This window comes from Miscanthus floridulus, chromosome 18 (genome assembly GCF_019320115.1).
Source record: "Miscanthus floridulus cultivar M001 chromosome 18, ASM1932011v1, whole genome shotgun sequence".
NCBI classification, from domain to species: domain Eukaryota; kingdom Viridiplantae; phylum Streptophyta; class Magnoliopsida; order Poales; family Poaceae; genus Miscanthus; species Miscanthus floridulus.
The window spans coordinates 79,644,506-79,672,414 of record NC_089597.1 but is presented as its reverse complement, the minus strand read 5'-3'; the positions used below and the strand labels follow the sequence as shown (position 1 = coordinate 79,672,414).

Here is a 27,909-nt window from a genome sequence, read left to right as displayed (position 1 = left end):
AGTGACAAAGTACGTCAACAGCAGCGAGCCGAGCCAAAAGGAGCAAGGAGCAAGCCGCGGCCGCAGCTCTCCCGGTCCCCCTTGCGGTTACCGCTAGCAGACGCCCCTCTCCACATCCTGCAAGCAGCGGAATAACACAAGTAGGCAAGTGAGCAGTGACAAAGTACGTCCACAGCAGCGAGCCACGCCAAAAGGAGCATAGCCACAGCCGCAGCTCTCGGCTACCGTTACCGCCCGCCGATCACATGCATGCCCAAAGCCAGCCGCGCCTTTCCAGACGCCAAGGGCCGCGCAATCCCGTGCACACCGACCACACACTCGCCAACTCCCCATCCCTATTTGAAGCCTCCGGCCCGCGCACTGCATTGATCAACTCGCAACAGAGCAGCAGCACGAGCAACACGCCGCGCCGCTGATCCAACCATCTCAGCTTCGCGCTTCCGGCCGCTCCCCGCCGTCACGCCCGCCATGGCGTCCGAGCGGCACCACTCCATCGACGCGCAGCTCCGTGCCCTGGCCCCCGGCAAGGTCTCCGAGGAGCTCATCCAGTACGACGCCCTGCTCGTCAACCGTTTCCTCGACATCCTCCAGGACCTCCACGGCCCCAGCCTTCGCGAATTTGTACGTAGAGCCCATCAAACCAATCACCACCCAGTTGTTCTTTGATTGCCGTTCAGTTCGCCTGTATCTAGAGCTCATCAAATGCATGCATGCAGGTCCAGGAGTGCTACGAGGTTTCAGCTGACTACGAGGGCAAGAAAGACACGTCGAAGCTGGGCGAGCTGGGCACCAAGCTCACGGGGCTGGCGCCCGCCGACGCCATCCTGGTGGCGAGCTCCATCCTGCACATGCTCAACCTCTCCAACCTGGCCGAGGAAGTGGAGCTGGCGCACCGCCGCCGGAACAGCAAGCTCAAGCACGGGGACTTCTCCGACGAGGGCTCCGCCACCACCGAGTCCGACATCGAGGAGACGCTCAAGCGCCTCGTGTCGCTCGGCAAGAGCCCCGAGGAGGTGTTCGAGGCGCTCAAGAACCAGAGCGTCGACCTCGTCTTCACCGCGCACCCCACGCAGTCGGCCAGGAGGTCGCTCCTGCAGAAAAACGCCAGGTACGGTACCGTATATATATGACTCTCTCTCTCTCTCATTCTGCAATCATATCTGCGTCCAAAATCCCTTTCGATTTCCGGAACAAAAAAAAAGTTGATCTTGTTGTTGCAGGATCCGGAATTGTCTCACGCAGCTGAGTGCCAAGGACGTCACGGTCGAAGACAAGAAGGAGCTCGACGAGGCTCTGCAGAGAGAGGTACATACATTTCACACCAGGGAATATAACAACTTTATTTATCAAGAGCATCCGAGAAACACTTACACGATTCCTGCAAATTCGAAAACCGTTTGAGCCATTCTCGTAAAAGTTTTATTTCAATCACTGTCCTGTCAAGTCTCTATCTCTTTTTGCGTCGTCACATTCTTTTCCTTGATAGAGATAGAATAGAAGTGGACTCATGAGCTTAAGACATTGGGCACGACACGTGTAACTAAGTGGGCCAGAGAAATTAATCTTCAATTGATATGTGAATATATATGTTTGTGTGAGGTGTCTGGCTGCACTTCACCAGAGCCAGTACCGAAAACCGGCACTTTGCCGAGTGCCGGAGGCTTTGCAGAGTGTATTTTATCGGACACTCGGCAAATACAGTCTTTGTGGAGTGCCAAATAAAATACACTCGGCAAAAAAAAAAAAAACTCGACAAAATGCGTCTTTGCTGAGTGCATTTTTCTGGCACTCGGCAAATATGTATTTTGCCAAGTGCTATTTTTCGGCACACGGCAAAATGCGTCTTTGCCGAGTGCCTTTTTTTCTAGCACTCGGCAAAGATGTATTTTGCCGAGTGCCTTTGTTTTGGCACTCGGCAAAGAGGCATTTTGCCGTGTGCATTTTTTTTACCCTCGGCAAATCAGTTTTTCAAAGCAATTTTTGAGGCCCTAAATGAATTCAAATGAAAAACTTTTCAACTATAAAGTTGTATAACTTCTCAAGATCTACAAAGTTTATTTTGGTCATTTCTTCATTTAACAAAGCGACAATAACGTTGTTCATAAAATCTACATCTCTCATATTTAGTTTCATGAAAGTAGAAGAGAGATATATAAGATTTATGAACAGTGTTACTACCACTATGTCGGATGAACAAATGACCAAAATAAACTTTGTAGATCATGAGAAGTTATGAAATTTTGTAGTTGGCAACATTTTGATTTGAAATCATCTTGTCATGCAAAAACGACGTTTGAATTTGAAAATTTTAAAATTTGAATTTTTTAAAAGACCTCGGATGGAAAAAAACTTCCTAAATGAAAATTGTAGATATCCAAAAGTTATGAAACTATGTAGTTGACAACTTTTTGATTTGAAATTATCTTATCATGCAAAACTACGTTTGAATCTCTCAAATTTGAAATTCGAATTTTTCAAACGACTTCGGATGGAAAAACTTCCTAAATAAAAATTGTAGATCTCGAAAAGTTATGAAACTTTGTAGTTGACCACTTTTTGATTTGAATTCGTTTAGGGCCTCAAACAAGCAATTTACTCTCGGTTTAGTATAATATATGAGGATAGATAACGGAATCTAGACACAAGTGACAGTGTAGTGCAGTGGTAGAGCAGCAGACACGCGAGGGAGAGGTTATGAGTTCGAATCCCGTCGGCCGCGTTAGCCATGAATTTAGCGTAAAAAATGCACTGACTTTGATGAAGACGGGCGGGCACTGGCTAGTGGCGGCCTCCCCCGAAAAAAAAAATTTGCTATTATTTTTGGGGGGGTTTTCGCATTTTCATTTTACCGAGTGTAAATCTTTGTCGAGTGCTTTTCCGGCACTCGGCAACACTCGGCAAATAGCTGTTTGCCGACAAAAAGAAATCGTGTGTTGTATGTCGAGTGTTACACTCGGCAAAGCAGTTGCCGAGTGCTTTTTCGGCACTCGGCAACACTCGGCAAATAGCTGTTTGCCGACAAAAAGATGTCGTGTGTTCTATGCCGAGTGTTACACTCGGCAAAGCAGTTGCTGAGTGTTTTTGGGCCATCGCCGAGTGCCCCTGCCACTCGACGAAACGACTGTATCCCGTACTGAGCACAAGTCAGATTTCTTCACTCTATATATATGAATAAGCACGAAGAATCATTTAAAACATTGCTAACATTTAAGAATGTCACATTATCCAATTCTCGAGGTAATCATTACGAATCAGAACGTCTGATTTTCACTATCTAAACTATAATTAAAAATTCAGGAAAAGTCATATTTTCTTCGCTCTAAATAATCATTAAAAACATGAGACACCAGTGCAGAAAGGGGCTAAAGTCCCGGTTTTCCAACATGAGACACTAGACGTAACAGATTTCCACTCTTTAGGTAACAATGAATAAATTTCTACATCATATATGATCATTAGAAATTTCAAGCAGATCAGGATCACAATTATGTAATCTATACTAAGCCAACAAAGTTCTTTTTCATGAAGGAAGGATTATTTTGTTAACCCAAGGTGATTAAGTCGAGTTAATATAATAATTAATCTAAAACCCATGTCAGCAAATAAGTACGCAGCCTAAAAGAAAGAATAAAAAGCCTAGCACCTACTCCCTCCGTCCCAAAATATCTGTCGCTTTCGCTTCCCAAGAAACAATTTTAACAAAATATATATTAAAAAATATTAATATTTATGATACATAATTAGTATCATCGGAAAGATCTTTGAATCTAGTTTTTTAATAAATTTATTTAGAGATATAAATATTGCTAGTATTTTCTACAAATCGAGTCAAACTTGTGGCACGAAAACCGGAAACGACAAATAAATCGGGACAGAGGGAGTAATGCCTATCTATCCTAAAATTAGATCATCACCCATGTACCTTGGAGAAAAACACCTTGACCGTGTACATCAATTGTTGCAAGGTTGTTTCAACCAAATCCTAGAAGCTAGGCATGCCTATGGAGGATAGCCCAAGAACGAAGTCAATGGTTGCTAGCTAAAGCAACCAGCAAGTAGTTGACAAACCCAGTAGAACTAAGCTTTTCAAAAACAAATTCATTTCTGCATAGGCAGAGCAACCAATAACTAGCTGTCCCACCCAGCAAAACTAATTGGAAATGCACAATCTAAATGAAAAATCTTTGGCTGTCCCGCCCAGCAAAACTAATTCATTTCTGATGTAATCTTTTATTATATTCTATAATAATTATATGCCAATCTATTTCAGATGCTCACATATTAGTTCATATTATCAGTAAATTGTCACCTGTTTCCATGAGGTTTGTGGTTGCACCTCAGCCTTAAGAAGAAAAGTCAAATTTTTTATAAAAAATCCCCATAAAAACAGTACAAATTTGAGATTTTTTCTATCTGACTTTATATAATTATATATATAATCATATTCATTACATATTCAAGACAAGTCAAGTCAGGCTTTCCCATTAAACACATATAAATAAATAATCATTACGAAGTTAAGGTAAACCACCGAACTTCCGCTCTTTAAACTGTCTTCGCAAACTTGAAAGCAGAAACTAACCTAATCAAGAAGGAACTAGATGCATTATCAAAAAAAAAAAAGGAACTAGACGCCTTTATGTATTAACAAGAAGAGGACTCATGTAAAACCATATGAGGTGAACTTGACTTAAGATTCAACAGTTAAAGGTCACTTGATGAAAACTACATTGAATTATATGCTATACTCTAGCTGTACTCAAAGCATTTCCTTACTTAAAAAGATCATTTTCTACCAAGGTCTCTTACTCATACAACCATTAATTTGAGTAGAACTTTGGTACTACTCAAGATCTAGTGATCAAAGATCAATTAGATAGAAAGCTATCAAATGCGTTGAATGGTTTAGATGCATGGTTGTAATCGGGTTGTATTCAAGTTTTTGTACTCGAAGCATTTTCCAAACAAGAAATAGGGCATCCAATTTCTCCTTGATGAGGAATCAAACCCTAGGTAGTCTTAACTCCACACCCTCAATTAACTAAGCTATGGTCAAGTTCCTATTGTTACAAATTTTAGACAAGTCATGATGTCATATATCAGTCTTTGAAGAAGTACAAATTTAAGTCAGCTTACGTCTTATTCTAATGAAGCTTTGTTGTAATGATTGGAAAGTACCCGTGTTATTTTTGCTTCTAGTTTTTTATAAGAGAGGCAACAAACAAATTAACTCTACAGACTTAAGGGTGTTTTAGTAATTGTCTGTTTTTTTATCAGTAACTAATCCCCATGTCCTTTCACTTTGTTTGGTGCGCTGTTGGAAAAAAATATGGTCCATCGGGAGAGATCGAATTATGCAAAAATATGAGATACTTAGAAGGAAACCTGTTCCACAAGAACCAATATTTTTATTTAGGTTAGCTACATAAACAAGGATGTATGGCTTTCTCGAATAATTATACAGAACATTCAACAAAAGAAAACCTTCAGACTAGACCATGTCAAACTAATAACGGATTGTGATCCTTGTCAGAACAGAATTCACTATTTACATGAAAATAAGTACTATTAGTTTAATATAAGAAACATAGAAAGGTGACTTAAAACTCAATATGCAATTTGTCAGGACTACACAATAACATTATGTACCATCAGACAGAAATTAGTTCTTGTAATCATCTAAAGAGTCATAAGGATTGTTAAAATTCATCTGTGATACAAACTTCAAATGTTTCCTGATTTCAAAAAAATGAAAAAAAAAACTTACAGTGCTCCATTCTCCTGTGTACCTTGTTTTTTGTTATGATTATCTTTATAGAGATTAAATTCTGTCGTTACCTTCACTATATCTATCTATTTATATATGTCCACTTGAGAAGGTTACTGCTTCAAGCCATCATTATGGTATTTTTTATTGTTTGGGTTGTTTAGTTCTAATTCGTTTTGTTGGATGTTCACAGATCCAAGCAGCTTTCAGAACTGATGAAATCCGGAGAGCACAACCCACCCCACAGGATGAAATGCGCTATGGGATGAGCTACATCCATGAAACTGTATGGAACGGTGTGCCTAAGTTTTTGCGCCGTGTGGATACAGCCCTGAAGAATATTGGCATCAATGAGCGCCTTCCCTACAATGTTCCTCTCATTAAGTTTTGTTCTTGGATGGGTGGTGACCGTGATGGTACATTTCCACTTACTTTTTTTTTTAACAAAGTGGCAGGAGCTCTCTATCTTTCAATTACGATAGAAACATTCCCACTTAGTTTGGTTATAATAGATGTTTAGATAAACTAGTCCATCAATCTGTGCTCTCGCACGGGCTAGAATTTTAAGTTACATATTGTTTAATACATATGACTAATAAAGAATTATTTATATTAAATTATACGTTTTCTCTTTTTTTTTCTTCTAAAATAGACATAATAGAGACTTTGTAGTCTATATCCAATTATCATAAACTTGTTAATTATTTTGTTTGCAAGGGACTGATTTATATCATCCATATTCATATTTTTACTTTACAACACTTGTCCTGTCAATATTCGATCCCAACTTTGTTTTCTCCAAAAAAAAATATATACTAGATGGTGTCATTCTATTTTATTAATAATATAATGTTCTATAGTATTGATGCTAATGATTGATGTTTTTAAGTCTGTATATCTTTGCATTTCTGTCACTGTAGGAAATCCAAGAGTTACTCCGGAGGTGACAAGAGATGTATCCTTGCTGTCCAGAATGATGGCTGCAAACTTGTACATCAATCAGGTCGAAGACCTGATGTTTGAGGTACTGTACAAATGTGTTTGATTGAATGCTTTGTAATGCTCATTTTTTGCCTCCGATCCATAACAATACTCTCATCTGATATATATCTCTAGCTCTCTATGTGGCGCTGCAATGATGAGCTTCGTGCTCGAGCCGAAGAACTCCAGAGTACTCCAGCTTCAAAGAAAGTTACCAAGTATTACATAGGTAACTACAAACACAAGATTTTTTTTATTAATTTAAAGAGACTGAATTAGCTAGTAAGCGTTTTTAGAGATGCAGATTATTGTTTAGCTATGTTTGCTTGTTGGTACCTCCTCATAGATTTGTCTGCCGCCACTACCAAAATGGTAGAGTTCTCATAGCGTTTTAAGTAGTAATAAAAACACTACCACTAATTATAGCACATTAGAATCCTCACTAGGAGGTATTTGGTAAGAAAAGTGTATAATAAATATTGAATGATAAAACACTAGGAGAACCCACGTCACTTGGACAAGTTGCAGATTCTGGTTACGCGCACGCGGCACAGGCTTTTGCAAAGTCTCCACTAGTATTTTCAAATTTAATTTGAATAATGTTGCCCCGTCTCAGCCGTGTCAGTTTGCAAATTTTTCTGAAGAGTATTTGATGCTGGCGCAGAATTCTGGAAGCAAATTCCTCCAAACGAGCCCTACCGCGTGATCCTTGGTGCTGTAAGGGACAAGTTATACAACACACGCGAGCGTGCACGCCATCTGCTGGCAACTGGATTTTCTGAAATTTCTGAGGACTCGGTATTTACCAAAATCGAAGAGGTAAATCGGCATGTTCCTTAATTCCTTTGTGAAATTGAAGTGTGATTTAAGCGATCAGTCAATAATATGACGTATATTATGGCCTGATTATTACTGTCGCACAAATGCATCTCATGCATGCAGTTCCTTGAGCCCCTTGAGCTGTGCTACAAATCACTGTGTGACTGCGGCGACAAGGCCATCGCGGACGGGAGCCTCCTGGACCTCCTGCGCCAGGTCTTCACGTTCGGGCTGGCCCTGGTGAAGCTGGACATCCGGCAGGAGTCGGAGCGGCACACCGACGTGATCGACGCCATCACCACGCACCTCGGCATCGGGTCGTACCGCTCGTGGCCCGAGGACAAGCGGATGGAGTGGCTGGTGAAGGAGCTGAAAGGCAAGCGCCCGCTGCTGCCCCCGGACCTTCCCATGACCGAGGAGATCGCCGACGTCATCGGCGCGATGCACGTCCTCGCGGAGCTCCCCTCCAACAGCTTCGGCCCCTACATCATCTCCATGTGCACGGCCCCCTCGGACGTGCTGGCCGTGGAGCTCCTGCAGCGCGAGTGTGGCATTCGCCAGACGCTGCCCGTGGTGCCGCTGTTCGAGAGGCTGGCCGACCTGCAGGCGGCGCCCGCGTCCGTGGAGCGGCTCTTCTCGACGGACTGGTACTTCGACCACATCAAGGGCAAGCAGCAGGTGATGGTCGGGTACTCCGACTCCGGCAAGGACGCCGGCCGCCTGTCCGCGGCGTGGCAGCTGTACGTGGCGCAGGAGGAGATGGCCAAGGTGGCTAAGAAATACGGCGTGAAGCTGACCTTGTTCCACGGCCGCGGCGGAACCGTGGGCAGGGGTGGCGGGCCGACGCACCTGGCCATCCTGTCCCAGCCGCCGGACACCATCAACGGGTCCATCCGCGTGACGGTGCAGGGCGAGGTCATCGAGTTCATGTTCGGGGAGGACAACCTGTGCTTCCAGTCTCTGCAGAGGTTCACGGCCGCCACGCTGGAGCACGGCATGCACCCGCCGGTGTCTCCCAAGCCCGAGTGGCGCAAGCTCATGGAAGAGATGGCAGTCGTGGCCACGGAGGAGTACCGCTCCGTCGTCGTCAAGGAGCCGAGATTCGTCGAGTACTTCAGATCGGTAAATATATATACTCCGTATATGCCATTATATATATATATATATATATATATATATATATATATATATATATATATATATATATATATATATATGTTTGATGTTTGGTGAAGATCGAATTCATCGATGTCGTCATTAATTCATTCGTGTCTGTCAGGCTACCCCTGAGACTGAGTACGGGAAGATGAACATCGGCAGCCGGCCAGCCAAGAGGAAGCCGGGCGGCGGCATCACGACCCTGCGCGCCATCCCCTGGATCTTCTCGTGGACCCAGACGAGGTTCCACCTCCCCGTGTGGCTGGGAGTCGGCGCCGCCTTCAAGTGGGCCATCGACAAGGACATCAAGAACTTCCAGAAGCTCAAAGAGATGTACAACGAGTGGCCATTCTTCAGGGTCACCCTGGACCTGCTGGAGATGGTTTTCGCAAAGGGAGATCCTGGCATTGCCGGCTTGTATGACTTGCTGCTTGTCACCGACGATCTCAAGCCCTTTGGGAAACAGCTCAGGGACAAATACGTGGAGACAGAGCAGCTTCTCCTACAGGTACCAAAACCAGCAAGTTAATTCACAGAAATGATAGATATTCATGCACTGCACTTCAATGCACGATATATAAATGAAAGTCTAGTTCCTCATGACTACTCGATCCATCAATACTACTGTCCTGTTTTGTGCAGATCGCTGGGCACAAGGATATTCTTGAAGGCGATCCTTACCTGAAGCAGGGGCTGCGGCTGCGCAATCCCTACATCACCACCCTGAACGTGTTGCAGGCCTACACGCTGAAGCGGATAAGGGACCCCAGCTTCAAGGTGACGCCGCAGCCGCCGCTGTCCAAGGAGTTCGCCGACGAGAACAAGCCCGCCGGACTGGTGAAGCTCAACCCGGCGAGCGAGTACCCGCCCGGGCTGGAAGACACGCTTATCCTCACCATGAAGGGTATCGCCGCCGGCATGCAGAACACAGGCTAGGCCGCTTCCCTTCACTCACCTGCAGAGTACTGCACGGCAATAATAATCACAGCTTCCGGATGGTGGCGTTTTGTCAGTTTTGGATGGAAATGCTGAAAACTGACAGCTTCTTTTCTCAGTATGCATGTCTATGTAATTTCCTCGGCTTTGGCCTCTTTATTTTCACTCTTGTTGTGAAGTCCAAGTGGAAAATCTTGGCATCTTAAACATATTGTAATAATGAACATCATACAATCTACAGATTTACTATTTTGTATTAATGCATGAATCCTGGCAGGGAAAATTTCACTATATATCCCATCCCAGCCCATTGGATAGACTTTTTTACCATGTTGCTACTTCAACCATCCTGTTTTGATTGTGCTAAACAATTTCTGAAATCTAATGCCTGGCAACATATGTTACCGGTTGAATCAGTGAGCGATAGCATCTACTTGATTGGTAATATTTGGCTGGAGTGATCTTAGCGCATTTACTTAAGAGAGATAGCAGCTAGTGGTACTAGTGACTGGTTTGCAAGTTTGAGAGCTTGTTACTCTTAGAGGTTCCTTAGAGGTTGCCACTAGTGATTGGAGCTTGGGGATCTATTTGAATTTCACTAGAAAAAATATAAACAAGTATAGCAAAATATGGGCCATAAGTTTTTCTAGTGTACTCTACCTACCTACACCCACAAAGACTTTTGCAACCTATTGACTCTTGTGCCAATTAAAAAAAGGTCAATGCCACACAAATCAAGCACAATATAGAGGCCTAATGTAGTAAGTAAATAGCATCTCCGAGAACTTTTCTAAACCCCCCTCCTTAAATCATCATTTCACTAATAGGAATATCCACTTCTATGACGAACAACTTCGTCATTGAAGGAGCCAAATTCGTCATAATTTTAGTTTTATGACTAATTTATGATGAAAAATGATTCTCATAGAAGTCACGTCATTCTTAAACTTCTATGATGAATCTAGAAAATCGTCATAGAAGTGGATAGATCTATGACGAAAACTGACCGTCATACAATTGTTTTGGCATGCGTGGCAGAGGGGCAGCCACGCTTGCGGTTGCTTCCATTGGAGATGCTTTCCACGTGTACCTGCTATAGCCGGTTGCATTGGAGATGGTTCATGTACATGTCACCTTGTTATTGGATACCGTGGCCATCTCTGCTTCTTGCACGTTTTAGTTTCTTAATGGACCACGTGTCAGGCCCCTGTTGTTCCACATATCAGTTTTCTATTGGCACACGTGTCATGTAGTGGTTGGGTCATGTATCATTTCTTCATTGGACCATGTGTCATATTTTTATTGGTCCACGTGGCCATTTCTTATTCGACCACGTGTCATGGTGCTGTCCGTCCACGTTTTGGTTTTTATTCGGCCACATGGCTTGAAGAGTTTCTTCCACGTGTCAGATTTTTGTTAGTCCACATGTCGTGCCATGGCTATTTCACGTGTCATGCACTGGTTCGTCCACGTGTCGCATTTTTATTTGATCACGTGGCCTGCCCAGGTTCTACCACGTTCCCAACAATCAATTCATCATAAAAGTAATTCAAGATCATCACTGCTGCACAGATTGACTACATAATTATTCGATGATGTCTACATAATTATTCAATATGACAATCAAATACAACATATTACTGTTTACACATCAACAGCAACCCACTAACAGTTTCACCATATCAAACCAGCACACGAGTACACACATCAAACCATAAATGTTCACTACATCAAGCCAACAGAGTTGACGACTGAGAGTTACCTGAAAAAGAGCTGAAACGCATGATATCCTCACGTAGCTTATTTTACTTCTTCTGTTGTTGTATCCTGAACTCCTCAAACTCCCTTTTCAGTCTTTTATGTCTTCCTTTTCAGTTCATCCACTTATTCAACGATGTTAGCAGAACTTTTCTGTTCAGCAACAAGTTGTTCCCAAAGCATTCTCTCTGTCGATGTGTCTGTTCTGGTGGAGCTTGTTGGGATACTAGCATTCTTCAAAAAAACAGTGTTGCCGCTGACCTGGGAGTGGACATGGACATGGGAGAGGCAAAGAACCTTGGGAACAACATCATCACTTGTCATTGGTTTGTGCCCATCAGCAACTGGTTCTGCTCGTATAGTTTCCATAGCTTTCTGTGAAATTCAAGCAGTAAACATTATGTTACAGATAGTGGAAGAGGACTTTAATTGAAAACCCATGAGATTAGTTCATAACAAGTAACGCAGGTTTCATATTGATATGGATTACATAAGCACAACGCATAGGTACTGATATGGATTACATACTACGAAATTCAAGCAGTAAACAATAGGTTACAGATATAGATTACATAAGCACAATGCATAGGTATTGCAATTTCAAAATTAAATGATGATGCCAAATTTAAGGCCTCTTTGGTTGATAGGATTTCCAAAAAAAATGTAGGAATCAGTAATCCTATGGAATCAGCACCGTAAAGGCCTTGGGTTAATAGGAAGAAATGGGGGAAGAAAAACCATAGGAAAGTTTCCTATCCTTCAACTTTCATAGAAAAAAACAAAGGAAAAAACATCCAGTGAAACCTCATTGTATTGGTTTCCTATGTTTTTCCTGTACAAAACCAAACACCCCTTATGGGGGGTACGACCCCGGATACCCACGGCAGACTACATGGGCTACGCTGCCAGGGGCGGTCCAGCCCACAAGACGAAGACCTACGGTGCATGGCACTGCTCGGCGTGTACCGCAAGGCATCAAGGGCTGTATCCTGAAGATGCTACGAGATCTGTTAGGATATGTTCGATCCCATGATTCCTATAATATGTTATTACTTTTCGGTTATCTCTTAGATCTAACAGACTTGTAACCCTACCCCCCAGACTATATAAGGCGGGTAGGGGACCCCCTCAAAACACACGCAATATCATACGATAGCTAATACAAACCAACAGACCATAGGAGTAGGGTATTACGTCGTGCTGATGACCCGAACTTGTCTAACTCTTGTGTCTCTATTGCCTTCTTGTTCTTGATTATGCGCACCTTCGCCGATCAATCTAGCTTCGTGGGATACCACTCGGAGGACTGCCGAGCATCTTTTGTCGACAGTTGGCGCGCCATGTAGGAGTGTGCGTGCTATTTCTATGACGAACAAGATGGTATGTTTTGTAGGCTCTTCGTCCTCTCCAAAGCCTGGCCAGATCTTTACGGTCGGATCGATCTCCTAGGTCATCAATGCTGATGGAGATGCAGAGATCATTGAGCCAGTGCAGATCAATTCTATGCCGACCACACCAACACCTGCAACAGTAGATTAGATCTTAGAACCGCCTCTGAGGTCATCTTCACCAACAACTCAACGCCTGCTCCCCCGCTATCGGAGGAAGCAGATCGACAATGACGATCTGATCGCATCCATCGATCAAGTTGGCCAGAAGCTCATCGACTGCCTCTCCATCACAGAATTAGCTCTGACCACTCTGGTTCAGTGTCGACCACCCTCTGATTCCGATCCATCGGAGGCTGATTAGGAAACTCCAGGGGCTATGGCCACCATCCATCAGGATGCCCTAAGGGGCAAATTCGTCGACTAGGTGGGAGACATCTATCCTCTCGCCGACCAGCTTTCACCGACTGTCAATATGCTGCAAATCGGCCGACGTCCCAAAGCATCCCTCCACACCATCCTAGAGGAAGATCCGAACTCTGAGTCCTAGGGCTCTATGGAGACTGTCACTGAAACCGCTGCCATCCAGCTTCCTCTTCCACCCTTCTGAGGAGGTGGGATTTTTAATGTCAGCATCGATAGCCCTCCACGGGATGGAGAAACCGATGAGGATCGCGCAGCTCGCATCAACAGAAATGCCAACCGTGCGCAGCGTCGGGCGAATGAGGCCGCCATTGTGCTAGCCGAGGCTGCTCATAATGGAGAACATCTCGATTCGCAAGGGAGGCCACACCCACTCCACCGCAAGCTCGACGATGAATTCGTCTACGTCGACGGCCACAATGTCTACAAGACCCCAAGCGCCAACTTGGTCGTGGCTGCTAATGAGCTCACTTGGCTCGAGCAAACGCTAGAAGTCGCTAAGGTCACCGCAATGCTTAAAGCTGCGCACTGCTAGGTCAACAAGATCCGCTAGGATTAAGGACCTTCCTACTTGATAAGATCCAATCGCTGCCCTAGTAGAAGCCGTTTCGCTGACCAGCATCGTGATGATGGACGACCCCTCTAAGGGGGAGCTAGGGGAAACCATATCAACTACCCTCGCCAACATGACCAAGATGTCCAAGTGCACATCAATAATCTTCGGGATGCACGATGTCATATTGACGGGCACTGTTTCTCTCGCCATGAAGAAGAAGTACACCGGTGTCAAGAATACTAGGAAGAGTTTGGTAATCCAGATGTAGCCCTCCAGCCACTTAATGTCGACAATGCTATAGATCCCGACAGTGATGATCCCAAAGGCCCCGAGCATTTACGAGAGCACTCCAAACACTCTAGTGGCCCCGTGGTTTCAAAATCACCGAGGTTGAGCCCTATGAGGGACGGATGAACCCCACACAGTGGCTACAAGCTTTATGCCACCGCTGTGTGTGCCATCGGGGGACAAACAAGTGTCATGGAAAACTATCTTCCCATCATGCTCACACCAACCGCGATGAACTAGCTCACGAGCCTCACCCCGGATTCCATCAGATCTTGGGAACAGTTGAAGAAAGTCTTCACCGATAACCACATGGCTACATGTACTCAGCCGGACGCCAAGTATGATCTGAACTGAATCTATCAGAAATCGTCCGAGCTCCTCTGTAGCTACATTAGACATTTTTCCAAGATGAGGAATTCTATTCCCAACATCACGGAAGTAGAAGTCATCACCGCCTTCATCCGAGGACTCCATCACCATGACCTCCACTCCAAATTCAATCATAAGCCGCCAAAGGGGATTGGCGAGATGATCACGAGCGCCGATCAGTACGCCGACGCTGAAGAGGCCAAAGTTTGCTTCAACGAGGATGCGGGCACTCACCGCCCAACCCACTGTAGCGACGAGCGCCCCAACAAACGATGCCACGATGACCGCCGCTACGACGACCGCAGTCATCATTAGGACAGTGGCAGCGATCGGTCAGAAGGGTCCAAAGCTGGTCAATATCGCCGTCGTCGACCAGACCACATCGTCGCCACCATTGATGAACCCCACGCCAAGTGTAACTATGACATGCAGTACAAGAAATCCTTGAAGGCCCGTGCCCCCTCCACAAGAATAGAAAGTGTAAGATGAAGGATTGCCTTAGCCTAGCTAAGGAGTTCTAGACCAAAAAGAAGGACGACAAGAACGACGATGGAGCCAGAGGTCACTGACCACCTGGGGACAATAACAACACCTTCTAGGATCATGATAAAGTGGTCGCCACTATCTTCGAGGGCCTCACCGCCGCCGAGAGTAGAAGAGATCGAAAGCTCATCGCCCGCCGGGTGCTCGCCGTCAGCACAGAGGATGCTATCGCCAACGCTAGCTATCGCCCCTGGTCTGATGTCCCCATCACCTTTAGCAGGGCTGACCAGTGGGCGGACATCCCTTACTCAGGGCATTTCCCCCTCGTTCTTAGTGCAACCATCAAGAAAGTACTCTTTAGGAAAGTACTCATCGACGGCGGAAGTGCTCTGAACCTCCTCTTCGTCGGAGCCCTAAAGGAGCTGGGCCTTAGAATAGAAGACCTCACTCCCTCCAACTCCTCCTTCTGAGGCATGGTACCTAGTAGGGCATCCAAACCGCTTGGAGAGATCACCCTCCTAGTACAATTCGGCATGGCTAGCAACTTATGTGTCGAGCACATCAACTTCTACATCACCGACTTCAACACCACCTACCACGCCATACTTGGTCGGCCAGCTCTGGCCAAGTTCATGGCCATACCGCACTATGCCTATTTGGTATTGAAGATGCCTTTGCCTATAGGAGTTCTGGCTCTATGGGCCAACCTCTCCATCGGCTATGCCTACGAAACAGAGAGTCTCTCCCTCGCCGAAGCCACCGACCTCTCCATCTAGATGTCTAGCATGGTCAATGATGCCAAGATGGTGCCCACCGACGACCTAGAGATCCTAGTGCTAGAGCCTCCTCGTGCCTCCACCATGTCCAAGGAAATGAAGGAGGTCAGCCTCAACCTCGATGACCCCGCCAAGACCATCAAGATTGGGGCTCATCTCGACCCCAAATAGGAAAGCGCGCTCGTCTCCTTCCTACGTGCCAACACTAACATGTTTGCTTGGAAACCTGCAGACATGCAGGGGGTACCACGGGAGAAGATCGAGCACTCCTTGAATGTCTCACCGATCGCCAAGCCGATCAAGCAGAAACTCCAACGATTCACGCTAGACAAGAAGAAGGCTATTAGGGTAGAAATAAAATGGCTCCTGAGTGGCTGGCAAACTCAGTCCTTATTCAAAAGAAGAATAAAGAATGAAGGATGTGCGTTGATTACACTGATCTGAACAAACACTGCCCTAAAGACCCCTTCAGTCTGCCTCGAATAGACGAGGTTGTAGACTCCACTGCGAACTCCTCTCCTTCCTTAACTATTACTCCGGCTATCACCAGATATCCCTCAAAGAGGATGACTAGATCAAAACATCATTCATCATGCCTTTCGGTGCGTATTGCTACACCACCATGTCTTTTGGACTCAAAAATGCCGGGGCAACCTACCAAAGTGCCATCTAGATGTGCCTTGACCAACAGATAGGCCACAACATCGAAGCTTACATCGACGATGTGATCGTCAAGTCCAAAACCGCTGACAATCTCATCGCTGACCTCAAAGAAACGTTGCCAACCTAAAAAGATACAGATGGAAGTTGAACCCTTCAAACTTCATCTTTGGAGTTCTGATGTAGACAAGGCCCGATCATTCATATGATAGCGTCGATTGGTGGAGACTTGATATTCACGATCTAGGCTTCGAACCAAGACTGATTCGGACCCTCGCAACCATTACACCACTGCTCCGTTGGTTATCAACCATGAGAACACGATTGACCTCGCCGAGAAGGCTTTCCTCCAAGCGAATCGAGAACACAAGCAAGAACGGGATGAACGCAATCTGAAATTGCAAATAAATATGAGACTTATGAAAATGAGGAGTTCATGTCTTTATTTGAAAGGACTAATTGCCACAGGCGAACAAGATCAAGAACTGGGGCCCTGGTTCATAGCAAGCAGCCTTAGTGGCACAGTTGCAACAAAACGACGTCTGTTTCACGAGGAAATCAAGAACTAAACAAAACCCAAACCCTAAGGAGAGCGCCGGCTACTAATTATAGAGCCCTAAACATCACCCCCTAGACACGCCCCCTAATGGGCTCTAAGATGATACACGGCCCAACGACCCAAAAGACGGTGTCGCAGCACCCTGGCAGATTCTGGACGCTGACTTGTTTTGATGATTCCCATTGATTTCGAAGGGATTTTTACGTGAGACCACTTGCATTGGCTTCGTTATCTAATTAGATTTCCATCCATATGTGGATCGTAAAAAACAGAGCCCGGACGTGCCCATGTGACCAGTTTTATGACATACTAGTCCTAGAACATGAGATGGGCTCAAACTTGATTTGGGCCTCCACCTTGGTGACTCGAACCGGATGAGTTTTGGGCCTCCTTCTCGATTAGGACACCCTCGCTGATCTCCTCATCCTCTATCTCCAAGCATGGTCATATGCATGGAGCTCATGTCCTTATCATCCTCCCTTTCTTGATGAAAAGCCGTCCTCGGCGTTGATTTTGCTTGAAGTCGATCCTGCACAACATGAGGATAAACGAGGTTTCCAAAATAATGGGAATGGACAATGTTGTGAGAAAGAATATGACCAGATGTCTAGGTTTGTAGCATGTCTTGTCCTACAGACATGTAGTCTGCTTGATTGAAATACACACGATATTTGCCAATACTATCCTGCAAAAGATTAGTACTAACAAGAAATATATACTCCCTTTCTTTGGATTCCACTCGTGTTCAAAAAGCAAAACTAGAGGAATATGACATAACAACAGTGTTGATTTTACTGTCCTCTAGTCGATCATTACTTTGCACAACAAAAGGAGAATTCGGATTTGCACAAATGTAAACTTGTTGTATCAAATATTGTCCTTGGTTGTTATATTTGCCAAAAACATGATATGTATGTCTAGAGAACCATGGCAAATTAGCATATGCATAAAGTTTCTCCTCTAAAGAACTAAGATTACATGGAACATCAAATTCAATGTAACCCAAAGTATTTAAAGAAGACAATAATTTTAGCTCATCAACTTCACTAGCATTATGAATAACAAGTCTATTTTCAGCACAAGTGTTAGATTTCAGCACACATATAGCATGATCATTCTTCAATGATTGCATGGGTATAACATAAATATCATCATGCAAGTCATCTTCATCACAAGGAACATCAAGCAAATCATCTTGTGACAAAGGTAAATCAAGGGAATGTTCCACTAATTTTTGCTCTATCATAGCATGATTCGTGGAAGAATTCAGCACATCACGAGAACACTCACCTTTCGTGAGTTTAGCATCATGGGCATTACCTTTGCTCTCATGTTCAGCAGGAGTAATAGTTGATGGTTCTAAATTTTCACATGAGGTTGTGAGCATCTCATTTTCTGTCACATCATCCTCGTTCTTTTGTACATTGTCCTGCAAAAGGTTAGGCATAGCAGGAGGAATAACAAGAGATTAATCTAGTTGACGCACCTCATCATTTGAATTAATTACAAGAGATGGATTAACAAAATTTTCTCTCATAAGATCTTTCATATCATTCCATGTGTGAGGTTTATCTAAAAAACTTAAATACTTCCACCAAGTTGATGCAGATTGTCTCAAAACACTAGTTGCATTTTTTATTTTCCTCCGTTCGCACATATAACTTTGTGCAAAAATATTATCTATTTTAGTTTCCCACTCAATGTACTCATCAGCACCAATACCATCATAAGTAGGCGGGGAAGAAAGAATAGATTGACCTGCGGGAGGAGGTGTAGCAGGAATAGTGTGTGGCTCATGCATCATTGATGTCTCATATCGGTACGTGTTGTAACCTATCATTGTTAGCATAAAACAAGAAAACACACAAGTATGTATTTTACTATCAGCTACTATAGGATGTGGTCAAGGAGTAAAGTCACACACTCTCAAGCGTCTTACCACGGTCTTACAAGTGTTCTTACCAAAACAACAGGCGGTGCAATCGGTCGGTGACCGTGATACCGTTGTAGCTTGAGTGCAACAGTTGCAAGGCGAACCTATACTTAGTTAGAAGAAAGTGGAGCTTAGACATGCACAATATAGTAGCAAGTAATAGCAATAATTTAATTTAAAAATTGCAAGATTAAAAAGTAGTCCTAAGCTAGTCTATGTCGCCAGCCTAGACTCGCCCTGGACCTAGTTCAACAAGCAACAATATCTCAGCACAAGGACTAAACAGGATGCAAGCACTTCTGAATTTTTTTTTCACCTTCCTTTTTCTTTTGGTGCGGCTTTTTTTTTTCTTTTTTTTGCACCTCTTTGCCTTTTGCATTTCTTTGTTTTTCTAACAGAATGTGCCACAAATGACTCTATTATGTAACCACCATATGAATCGATCAAAACTGCATAGGCTTGTGCACCAATATGCGCTGCTGGACACGTGAGCAAAGCAACTCCACAAACGAAACACCTTGTTGATTATTACTCTGATGTGTTCTAAAGGGCAACAAACCTTCTTTTTTTTGGATCTAGTATCGAGAACAACCACAGGAAATTTGGAGTCCTGAATTTTTACACACACAGCAGCAGCTTGTGTAGATGGTAAATTAGACGCGTAGTAAATCTGATTGACCAAAATAAACACCAAACCAATCTATTGGCCAAACCAACTTTATCACTAACATATATATTTTTTTTGTTCAGCCAGCAAATAAGACTGACACTAGACCAAGACTAATTAACCAACGAACACAATGACATGCGAGGGACGATAGTTCAACAAAGCAAACTCAAATTAAAAATATTGCAAGGCACAAAGGTGCTGTAGGATATGGAATATGTGGCAGTGTATATATTTTTTGGCTTTTTTGGACTATAGGTAATGCAAAAACTATAACAATCTAAAAGGGAAAATAAAAGTATACCTAACGGGCAACAAGGTCTCTGTTACCACTTGATGTAGACAAGGCCCGATCTTCCAATAGGTACGATAGCGTCGATTGGTGGATACTCGACATTCACGATCTAGGCTTCGAACCAAGACTGATTCAGACCCTCACAATTGTTACACCACTGCTCTGTTGGTTATCAACCATGCGAACGCGATTGACCTCGCCGAGAACGCTTTCCTACAAGCGAATCGAGAACAGAAGCAAGAATAGGATGAATGCAATCTAAAATTGCAAATAAATATGAGGCTTATGATAACGAGAAGTTCATGTCTTTATTCGAAAGGACTAATCGCCACAGGCGAGCAAGATCAAGAATCAGGGCCCTGGTTCATAGCAAGCGGCCTTAGCGGCACAGTTGCAGCAAAACGATGTTTGTTTCACGAGAAAATCAAGAACTAAATAAAACCCAAACCCTAAGCAGAGCGATGGCTGCTAATTATAGAGCCCCGGACGTCACCCCTTGGACGCACCCCCTAATGGGCTCTAAGACGATACACTACCCAACGACCAAAAGACGGTGTCACAGCACCCTGGCAGATTCTGGACATTGACTTTTTTGAATGATTCCTATTGATTCCGAAGGGCTTTTGATGTGAGAGCACTTGCATTGGCTTCCTTATCTAATTAGCTTTCCATCCATATATGGATCATCGAAAACAGAGCTCGAACGCGCCCGTGTGACTAGTTTTATGACAGACTGGTCTTGGAACCCAAGATGGGCTCGAACTTGATTTGGGCCTCTACCTTGGTGACCTGAACCGGATGAGCTTCGGGCCTCCTTCTTGATTAGGACACCCTCACTGATCTCCTCGTCCTCTATCTCCAAGCATGGTCGTATGCATGGAGCTCATGTCCTTATCAAGTTCCATCCGGCATACGCCTGGGCTACATCATCAGCGCCCATGGTATCGAACCCAACCCCGATGAGGTCTTTGCCATTACCAATATGAAATGGACAACCTGCGTAAAGGATATACAGAAACTCACAGGATGCATGGCTGCTCTCAGCCACTTTATATCACACCTCGGTGAAAAGGGACTACCGTTCTTCAAGCTACTCAAGGCCTCTGAGCACTTTTCCTGGTAGGAGGAGGCTGATACGTCCGTCGAGCAGCTCAAGTTGTTTCTAACAAAGCCTCCGATCATGACGGTGCCCCAACCAGACAAAACCCTACTGATCTACATCGCCGCCACTTCTCGCGTCATTAGCACAGCTATTGTCATCGAGCATGTTGAGGCTAGGCACGCCTATAAGATGCAACGTCTGGTCTACTTCATCAGTGAGGTTCTTAACAAGTCCAAAACTTGTTACCCTCAGGTTTAGAAGCTGTTATACGCCATTCTAGTCACATCGCGTAAGCTCTACCATTACTTCGAGTACTACAAGATCGCCGTGGTCACTAAGTTCCTTCTAGGGGACATCCTCTGCAACAAAGAGGCCAATGGCCACATCATCAAGTGGGCAGTCGAGCTCGGCATTTATTCTATAGAATTCAGAAGCAGGCCTACCATTAAGTCACAAGCGCTAGCTAACTTCATCGCTGAGTGGACCAAGATCCAAGATCCCATCCCCACTGCTTGCCCCAAGCAATGGCTGATGTATTTTGACGGCACCCTCAACATCAACGTTGCTGGTGCTGGCATTTTATTTGTTACTCCAACTAAGGACAAGCTTTGTTACGTCCTTTGAATTCATTTTCTAGCTTCCAACAACGCTGCAGAGTATGAAGCATGTCTCCATGGACTCCGTATAGCCATCGAGCTCGGCATCAAACGCCTCATGATATACGGAGACTCTGTATTGGTCATCAACCAAGTCAACAAAGATTGGTCCTACTCTAGTGTGAAGATGGACGCATACTGCGCCGAGATCAGGAAACTCGAAGGCAAGTTCTACGGTATCGAGTACCACTACGTGGTACAAGATCAAAATTAGCTCGCTGACCACCTATCTAAGATAGGCTCTTCTCGTGCCATGATTCCATCTGGGGTCTTCATTCAAGACCTCTTTACGTCGTCAATTAAGGAAGAGAAGGAAGTTCAAAAAATTCTCCCTGCCGAGCAGCTGGTACTTACAGTACCTTCGTCGGTCGTAGATTGGAGGGAACAATTTATCAAGTACCTCACCATTGCTGACGTACCCACCAATAAGACTAAAATTGAATGCCTCATCCGTCGCAGCAAGCATTATGTGCTGGTAGATAGGAACTTGATGAGGAAAAGCACCAAGGAAGGGATACTGTGGAAATGCATCACCCGAGAAGAGGCTTTAAAACTACTCCTTGAAATACACTCTGGCTCCTATGGCAATCACGCGGCCTCCAGAAACCTAGTTGTCAAAGCTTTTCAAGCTGGTTTTTACTGGCCCATGGCCATCTCCGACGCAGAAGACCTCGTCCGACGTTGTGAAGGATGTTATTTTTTCGCCAAGTAAATACACGTGTCGGCACAGGAATTGCAAACCATCCCGGCTTCTTGGCCTTTTGCATGCTGGGGACTAGACATGATCGGGCCTTTCAAGCCTGCGCTAGGTGGTTTTCGGTACGTATACGTCGCCGTTGACAAGTTCTCTAAGTGGATCGAATACAAGCCGCTAGTTTTGGCCACCGCAAAGAAAGCAGTTGGGCTCTTCGAAGATATCATCCATAGATTCAGTCTCTCGAACAGCATTATCCCGACCTCAGAGCTACATTCATAGGTCACCATTTTTGGAACTTCTATGAAGACCGATGCATCTCAGTCTAATATGTCTCTGTTGCCCATCCTAGAGCCAATGGCTAGGTCGAACGGGCGAACAACATGATCCTCGATGCCCTCAAAAAGAGACTATACCAGAAAGAGGAAAAACATCTAAGTAGATGGCTCAAAGACCTCCTAGCTATAGTCTGGGGACTGTGCACTCAAGCTAGTCACAACACCGGTGTATCTCCATTTTTTTTGGTCTATGGCTCAGAGGCTGTACTTCCCGCGGACATTGCCTTCTTAGCACCCAGAGTAGAACATTATAATGAAGAGCAAGCCATAGTTGTTCAGACAGAGGATGTCGATAGGGCCAAAGAAGAATGCCTGATCACTTGCATCTGCATAGCCAAATACCTAGAAGGGCTGCGAAGATACTACAATCAAAATATCAAAGGTCGTTCATTTGCGGTCGGTGACCTCATTCTCTATAGAAAACAGAAAACCAAAGGGATGCACAGGCTCTCCTCCCCCTAGGAAGGGCCTTATGTGGTCAAAGAGGTTACCCAACCAGGGTCTTACTGACTATGTGACATGGACGGAATCGATATCCCCAATTTGTGGCACATCGAGCAACTTATACGTTTCTATCCTTAAAACGCTCCAGATATGTACTCTCCACTCCATAATGAATGATATTTTTGTCGTCATAATTTGTCTCCATTATTTCTCCACTCCAGTTTAATCTCCACTTATGATTACTAGCTCCGAGCTGCTCCTTAACAAACTCCGACAATTATACGTGATCTCCATAAATGCTCTGCCTCGGTTCTCCATACTAAAATATCTTTAAGATATTTTGCCAGCCATCGAGCAACACACGTTTCGCTCTATGTTCTTTGGAGAAAACCCTACCTTCGATCTCTCCCTACATGTGCTATGGGATCCAGCACTCTGCGTTATGGGTGGTCGGCTGTGGTTCCTCGGTCATGTCTGTTCCTCCTACACGTGCATGGGCTCCAACGCTTGATGTTATGGAATACGGGCTAGCCAAGGCCAAGAGCTCAGCAATGAACTAACTACTCAGATGCTACTTATACCACGTATAAATGCATTAGGGTTAACAATACATCTATTTTTCACCGAAAGTGCTAGCAAGCCGCATAAACATGCATACGACGTCTACTTATAGCATTTATACAAATACGTAAATGTTTGTTTATCCCCTCGCGCATTTAACTCTCCTCTCCAACTATTCCATACAGGTTCCTCTCCACTCAGGTTATTGAGCTTGGCCCTCACCATCTACCTTGTGGAACAGATCAACATCACTGGCTAGCTTCTTCGCTGCATCCTCCACCTCATCTTTTAGCTACTCCTGCTTTGTCGCACCTATCCCTCTGGAAAATCCAGCCCCTATCGCCTAAAGATTGATCGCAAGGTAGTGGGACCAGACCACCGCCAGGGCATGCATCATGATGGAGACAACAACATCTTGGTTGAAGCTTTTGAAGTTCTCCCACACCTCCTTGCACCTATCAACGATGGCATCCGGATAGGGTGGCCTATTATCGGGCTGAGGTGCTACCTCTATGTCGATACAGTCAAGCATAGTCCTAACTCCAGCCACCATGGTGTCAAGTTTTCCCCTCTGGGTTCTCACCTCTAGCTCCAGCACATCGAACTATGCCTTTGTTCTTTGACGGTATTCTACAGACACCAAAGGGATTTGTCAAACGAAGAAATCATATCCGCAACAACTCCGACCATGAACTAACCACCTTCCAGGTCCTCGGTCAATTTCTCCCCTCGCCTAGATGCCTTCTCCTTCTCCTCATGGAGTTGGCTAGTGACTTGACACAATCGGCTAAGCTCTGCATCTCGCTCTAGAAACATAATAGTCAACAGCAACATCAAGACTGTTTAGCAATGTAGAACAAATTTACCGATCCATGGTACCTTTCTTCTGTTTGAAGACATTTCTCAGCTGCTCGGAGGTGCACTCCAGCTGCTTAGAGCTGCTTCTTAGCTACTCGGAGGTGCGCTCTAGCTGCTCAGAGATGGTCTTCAACTACTTAGATAAGGTGCCCTTTTGGTACTCTAGGTCCCTCATGTTTGATTTAGCAAGATCCCTTTCGTGCTGGGCCCTCTAGATGTTCTTCTCCATCAGTTTCACCGCCTTCTTCAGCTTGTTGTTCTCCTTGGTGAGGGGCTCCATCCTCTTGATCAATCACTGCCATTGTACAGCAGTTCATGCTATGCCCTACAAAGCACCAAGATTGTAAAGGACCATAGTCTCCAACGCTAAAGACGGACACCGCTGATGCAACACTAACCTCAATTTGCTTCATAGATGTGGAAAGGGTGGATCATAGCCTCTTCACCTCCCTGGTGGTGTCCTCCTCTTGCACGACCACAACTTCATCCCCTCGCTTGCATAGGATGCGGATAGCTTGAGGTGATGATTCTTCATGCTCAATCTCCTCGACCTCGTCCTCTTCTTCCACAGCTGGTGGCGCTCCCTAGGGCACGGTGGCCGCACGAAGCGACCGACCATGCCCTACGATATCTCAGGGCGCACCACTTGCTCCTCTAATGCTGCCAGCCTCTGCACCCTAGATTCCGGCAAGATGTCAGCAGCCCCTGCCTCTAAAGACTCGACGGCTCCCATCGTCGCTCCTGGTGTCTTTGTCGAGTCGTCCGTCATTACCACCAGCCCCTCTCTGCCTCCAACTCCATCAGCAGCGGTAGTTGAATCCTCTACAAATTGACGAGTGCCTAGGGATTCTAGGATGGAGTCCATCTGCAATGTCTCCACCCTAGGACCAGCCCCTGGCTGCTCGCTAGTCTGGCCTGAAGGATTTACGTCCTCCGCGCACCCCGTTCTACATCAGATCAGTTCATTGGTCACCGCAACTGTCAAAAACAGATAGCTACCAATCCCAAGGCAAAGATACTTACACATTAGCTTCCTGGTAGATGGTTCTGAACCAGCGCTGCCACCTCGAGCACCCAGGTGCTGCTCAAGGGTCAACCCATGTGGCCTGGGCTAGAGATCTTGTGGCCCTCACCATTGGCATCTCCTCCACCTGTTGCTCGAGGACTCGTTCCCCTCCCTCCGATTGCACCTCCATGCGCAAGTTGTGTGATGATGCTTTAGTGCTTAGAGGGGGGCTACTGGAGCCTCATCATCGTCTAACCACTTGGATATCACCGCGCTCTACATCCGAGCAGTCCGATCGCCACCAAGTGAGATGTTGCCCGGCTTGCGGGGAGCTACATCTACCATTCTTCTCTTCTTTTGGGCTGGCTCATCATTTGCCATCCTTTTCCCCCAAACCTTCTTTGATACCAGGGGGACTCTCCTTCTGATCAGGACCTCTGCCTCCAGATTTGGACAAGGCGCTGATGGCACTTTCCTCTGGTTGAGTGGTCGGCCTGGCATCCATTGCCTTTGGCCAATTGCTCCTCGGCATGCTCGAGAAGTACGTCACCTGTTCCTGCAAATGGATCTTTCCACAAGCAAATCAGTCCACTGCTCGGTGTCGACACAGGATAAAAAGCACCAGGAACAACAGTCAAGATTTTTACATAAGGAGGTGGGTTCATGCAGTTGAAGGCTTTTGGCTGCCCTAGCACGCTGAACGGCATGTTTGGAGCGAATAGTTCAGCGGCCTAGCATAGCACAACCTCCTTTGTCAATCTCTCCATCCTCTCTCAGGTCCCATCAGTATCTCCATTGAAGTCAAAGCCTGAATGAGCCCTTTCCTTGCAGGGCTAGGCATGGCGCACTGTGAAGCTCACCACCACCACCACACTGTTCATCTTAATGCCCCTTATTAGCTTGAGGAGCTCCTTCACCTGCTCCATATTGGCACTAGTCGGTTTCTTCGACCAGCTCCTTTGATTCTCCAAAATCTGGTCAATGTCGCATCGGATGGTAGGATGACTTTGCTTCATGTAGAACCACCTTGCATTCCACCCCTTCAGCGAGGTATTCAGCAGCACAGTAATGTTTTCATCTACCATCCCATCGTGGAGCTATAGATACACACCACCAACCACTTTGGAACCACCCCCTCCTTTCTTCTTGAGCCATAAAAGGTGTCGATAGAGATTGAAATGGGGAAGAATGCCAAGATAGACCATGCAGAAGTGGATAAACACGGAAATGTGCAAAATAGTGTTTGGGTGAAGATTACACAAGCTCACTCTCCAATACTCCAATAGATCCCACAAGAAAGGATGTACCGAAAGTCATAATCCATGCTTAAAATAATCTTCAAACATAACAAGTTCGTCAGTGTGTGGCATCAGATAGGGCTCACCATCAGTCGGACACCATCCGGCGGTGATACGGTTGGGAAGAATGCCCGCCTCCACCATCTCATTGAGCTCTGTCTCCCCCATGAGTCACAGCACCCATTCATTGTCATGGCTCACCCCGATGGCTGCCTTCTTTGGGTTACCACCTCCCCTCTTTGGCGTCATCCCTTAGATCTAGATCAGAACTGGCCTTTTTTCGTAAGCTTTTTAGCCCTAGCGGTAGAGTGCATTTGAATGCGAATGGAGGAGCGCGCGTGAATGCGAATGGAGGAGCGTGTGTGAATGCGAATGGAGGAGTGCATGTGAATGCGAATGGAGGAGTGCGAAGTGCGGTGATGTAGTTATAAAGAAACCGTACCCACTTTTCGCATTCAAGGGTTTTTGGGAAACCACACCATATTGATTTGCGCCCTTCCGAATTCACCAAAGCGGCGTGGTGGGATGTTATCTGGGCTTCCACGCAACTACGGCCCATATCGCCCATTCTTCGACGCAACTTGGTATTGCACACATAATATTCGCCGACTTCTCTACAATACCATCAAGGCTTAGTAATTTCTACTGTACAGTCATTACTCCGGTTTTTTCTCCATGATTTGAGTAATTGGAACTTCTTGATTTATTCAAGATTTCCACAAGTGGCTCGGAGACTACGTCACCACACTAGGGACTTCTTCTGGCTACTATTATTTTGACCCTGGCACCATGTGACCACGTCACCTATTGTCAGGCTCAGGGACTAAGTGGGCACACTTCACCTTGCGGTGAATGTGCGCTTTTCATTTCAGGGCTCAACACATGGACATGTTGCCTGCTCGGCTGGTTCTCTGCCTTTCTTCTACTTTCTAGACCCTGGCACCACATGACCACGTCACCTACTGCTAGGTTCGGGGACTAAGTGGGCACACTTCATCTTGCGGTGAGTGTGTTTTCTTTAATCTAGAAGACTCCATGCCTCCCAAAGTTGAAGAAGATTATCTCCCTTTGTCATGGTCGGACTCTAAGTGGGCACACCGGTTCACAATGAGGAAATTTTCAATTTTGAACTTGAG

General features: G+C 45.3%; 1 protein-coding gene across 1 annotated transcript; it reads left to right on the top strand.

Moving 5' to 3' along the window:
* Positions 1-362: 362 nt before the first annotated feature.
* Positions 363-9,954, top strand: LOC136519769 (phosphoenolpyruvate carboxylase 3). Its single transcript, XM_066513137.1, has 10 exons — positions 363-621; positions 717-1,108; positions 1,221-1,305; positions 5,961-6,183; positions 6,688-6,791; positions 6,884-6,977; positions 7,413-7,567; positions 7,691-8,689; positions 8,847-9,233; positions 9,368-9,954. The coding sequence occupies exons 1-10, from the start codon at positions 469-471 to the stop codon at positions 9,659-9,661; spliced, it is 2,886 nt and encodes a 961-aa protein (XP_066369234.1). The 5' UTR covers positions 363-468; the 3' UTR covers positions 9,662-9,954.
* Positions 9,955-27,909: the final 17,955 nt, after the last annotated feature.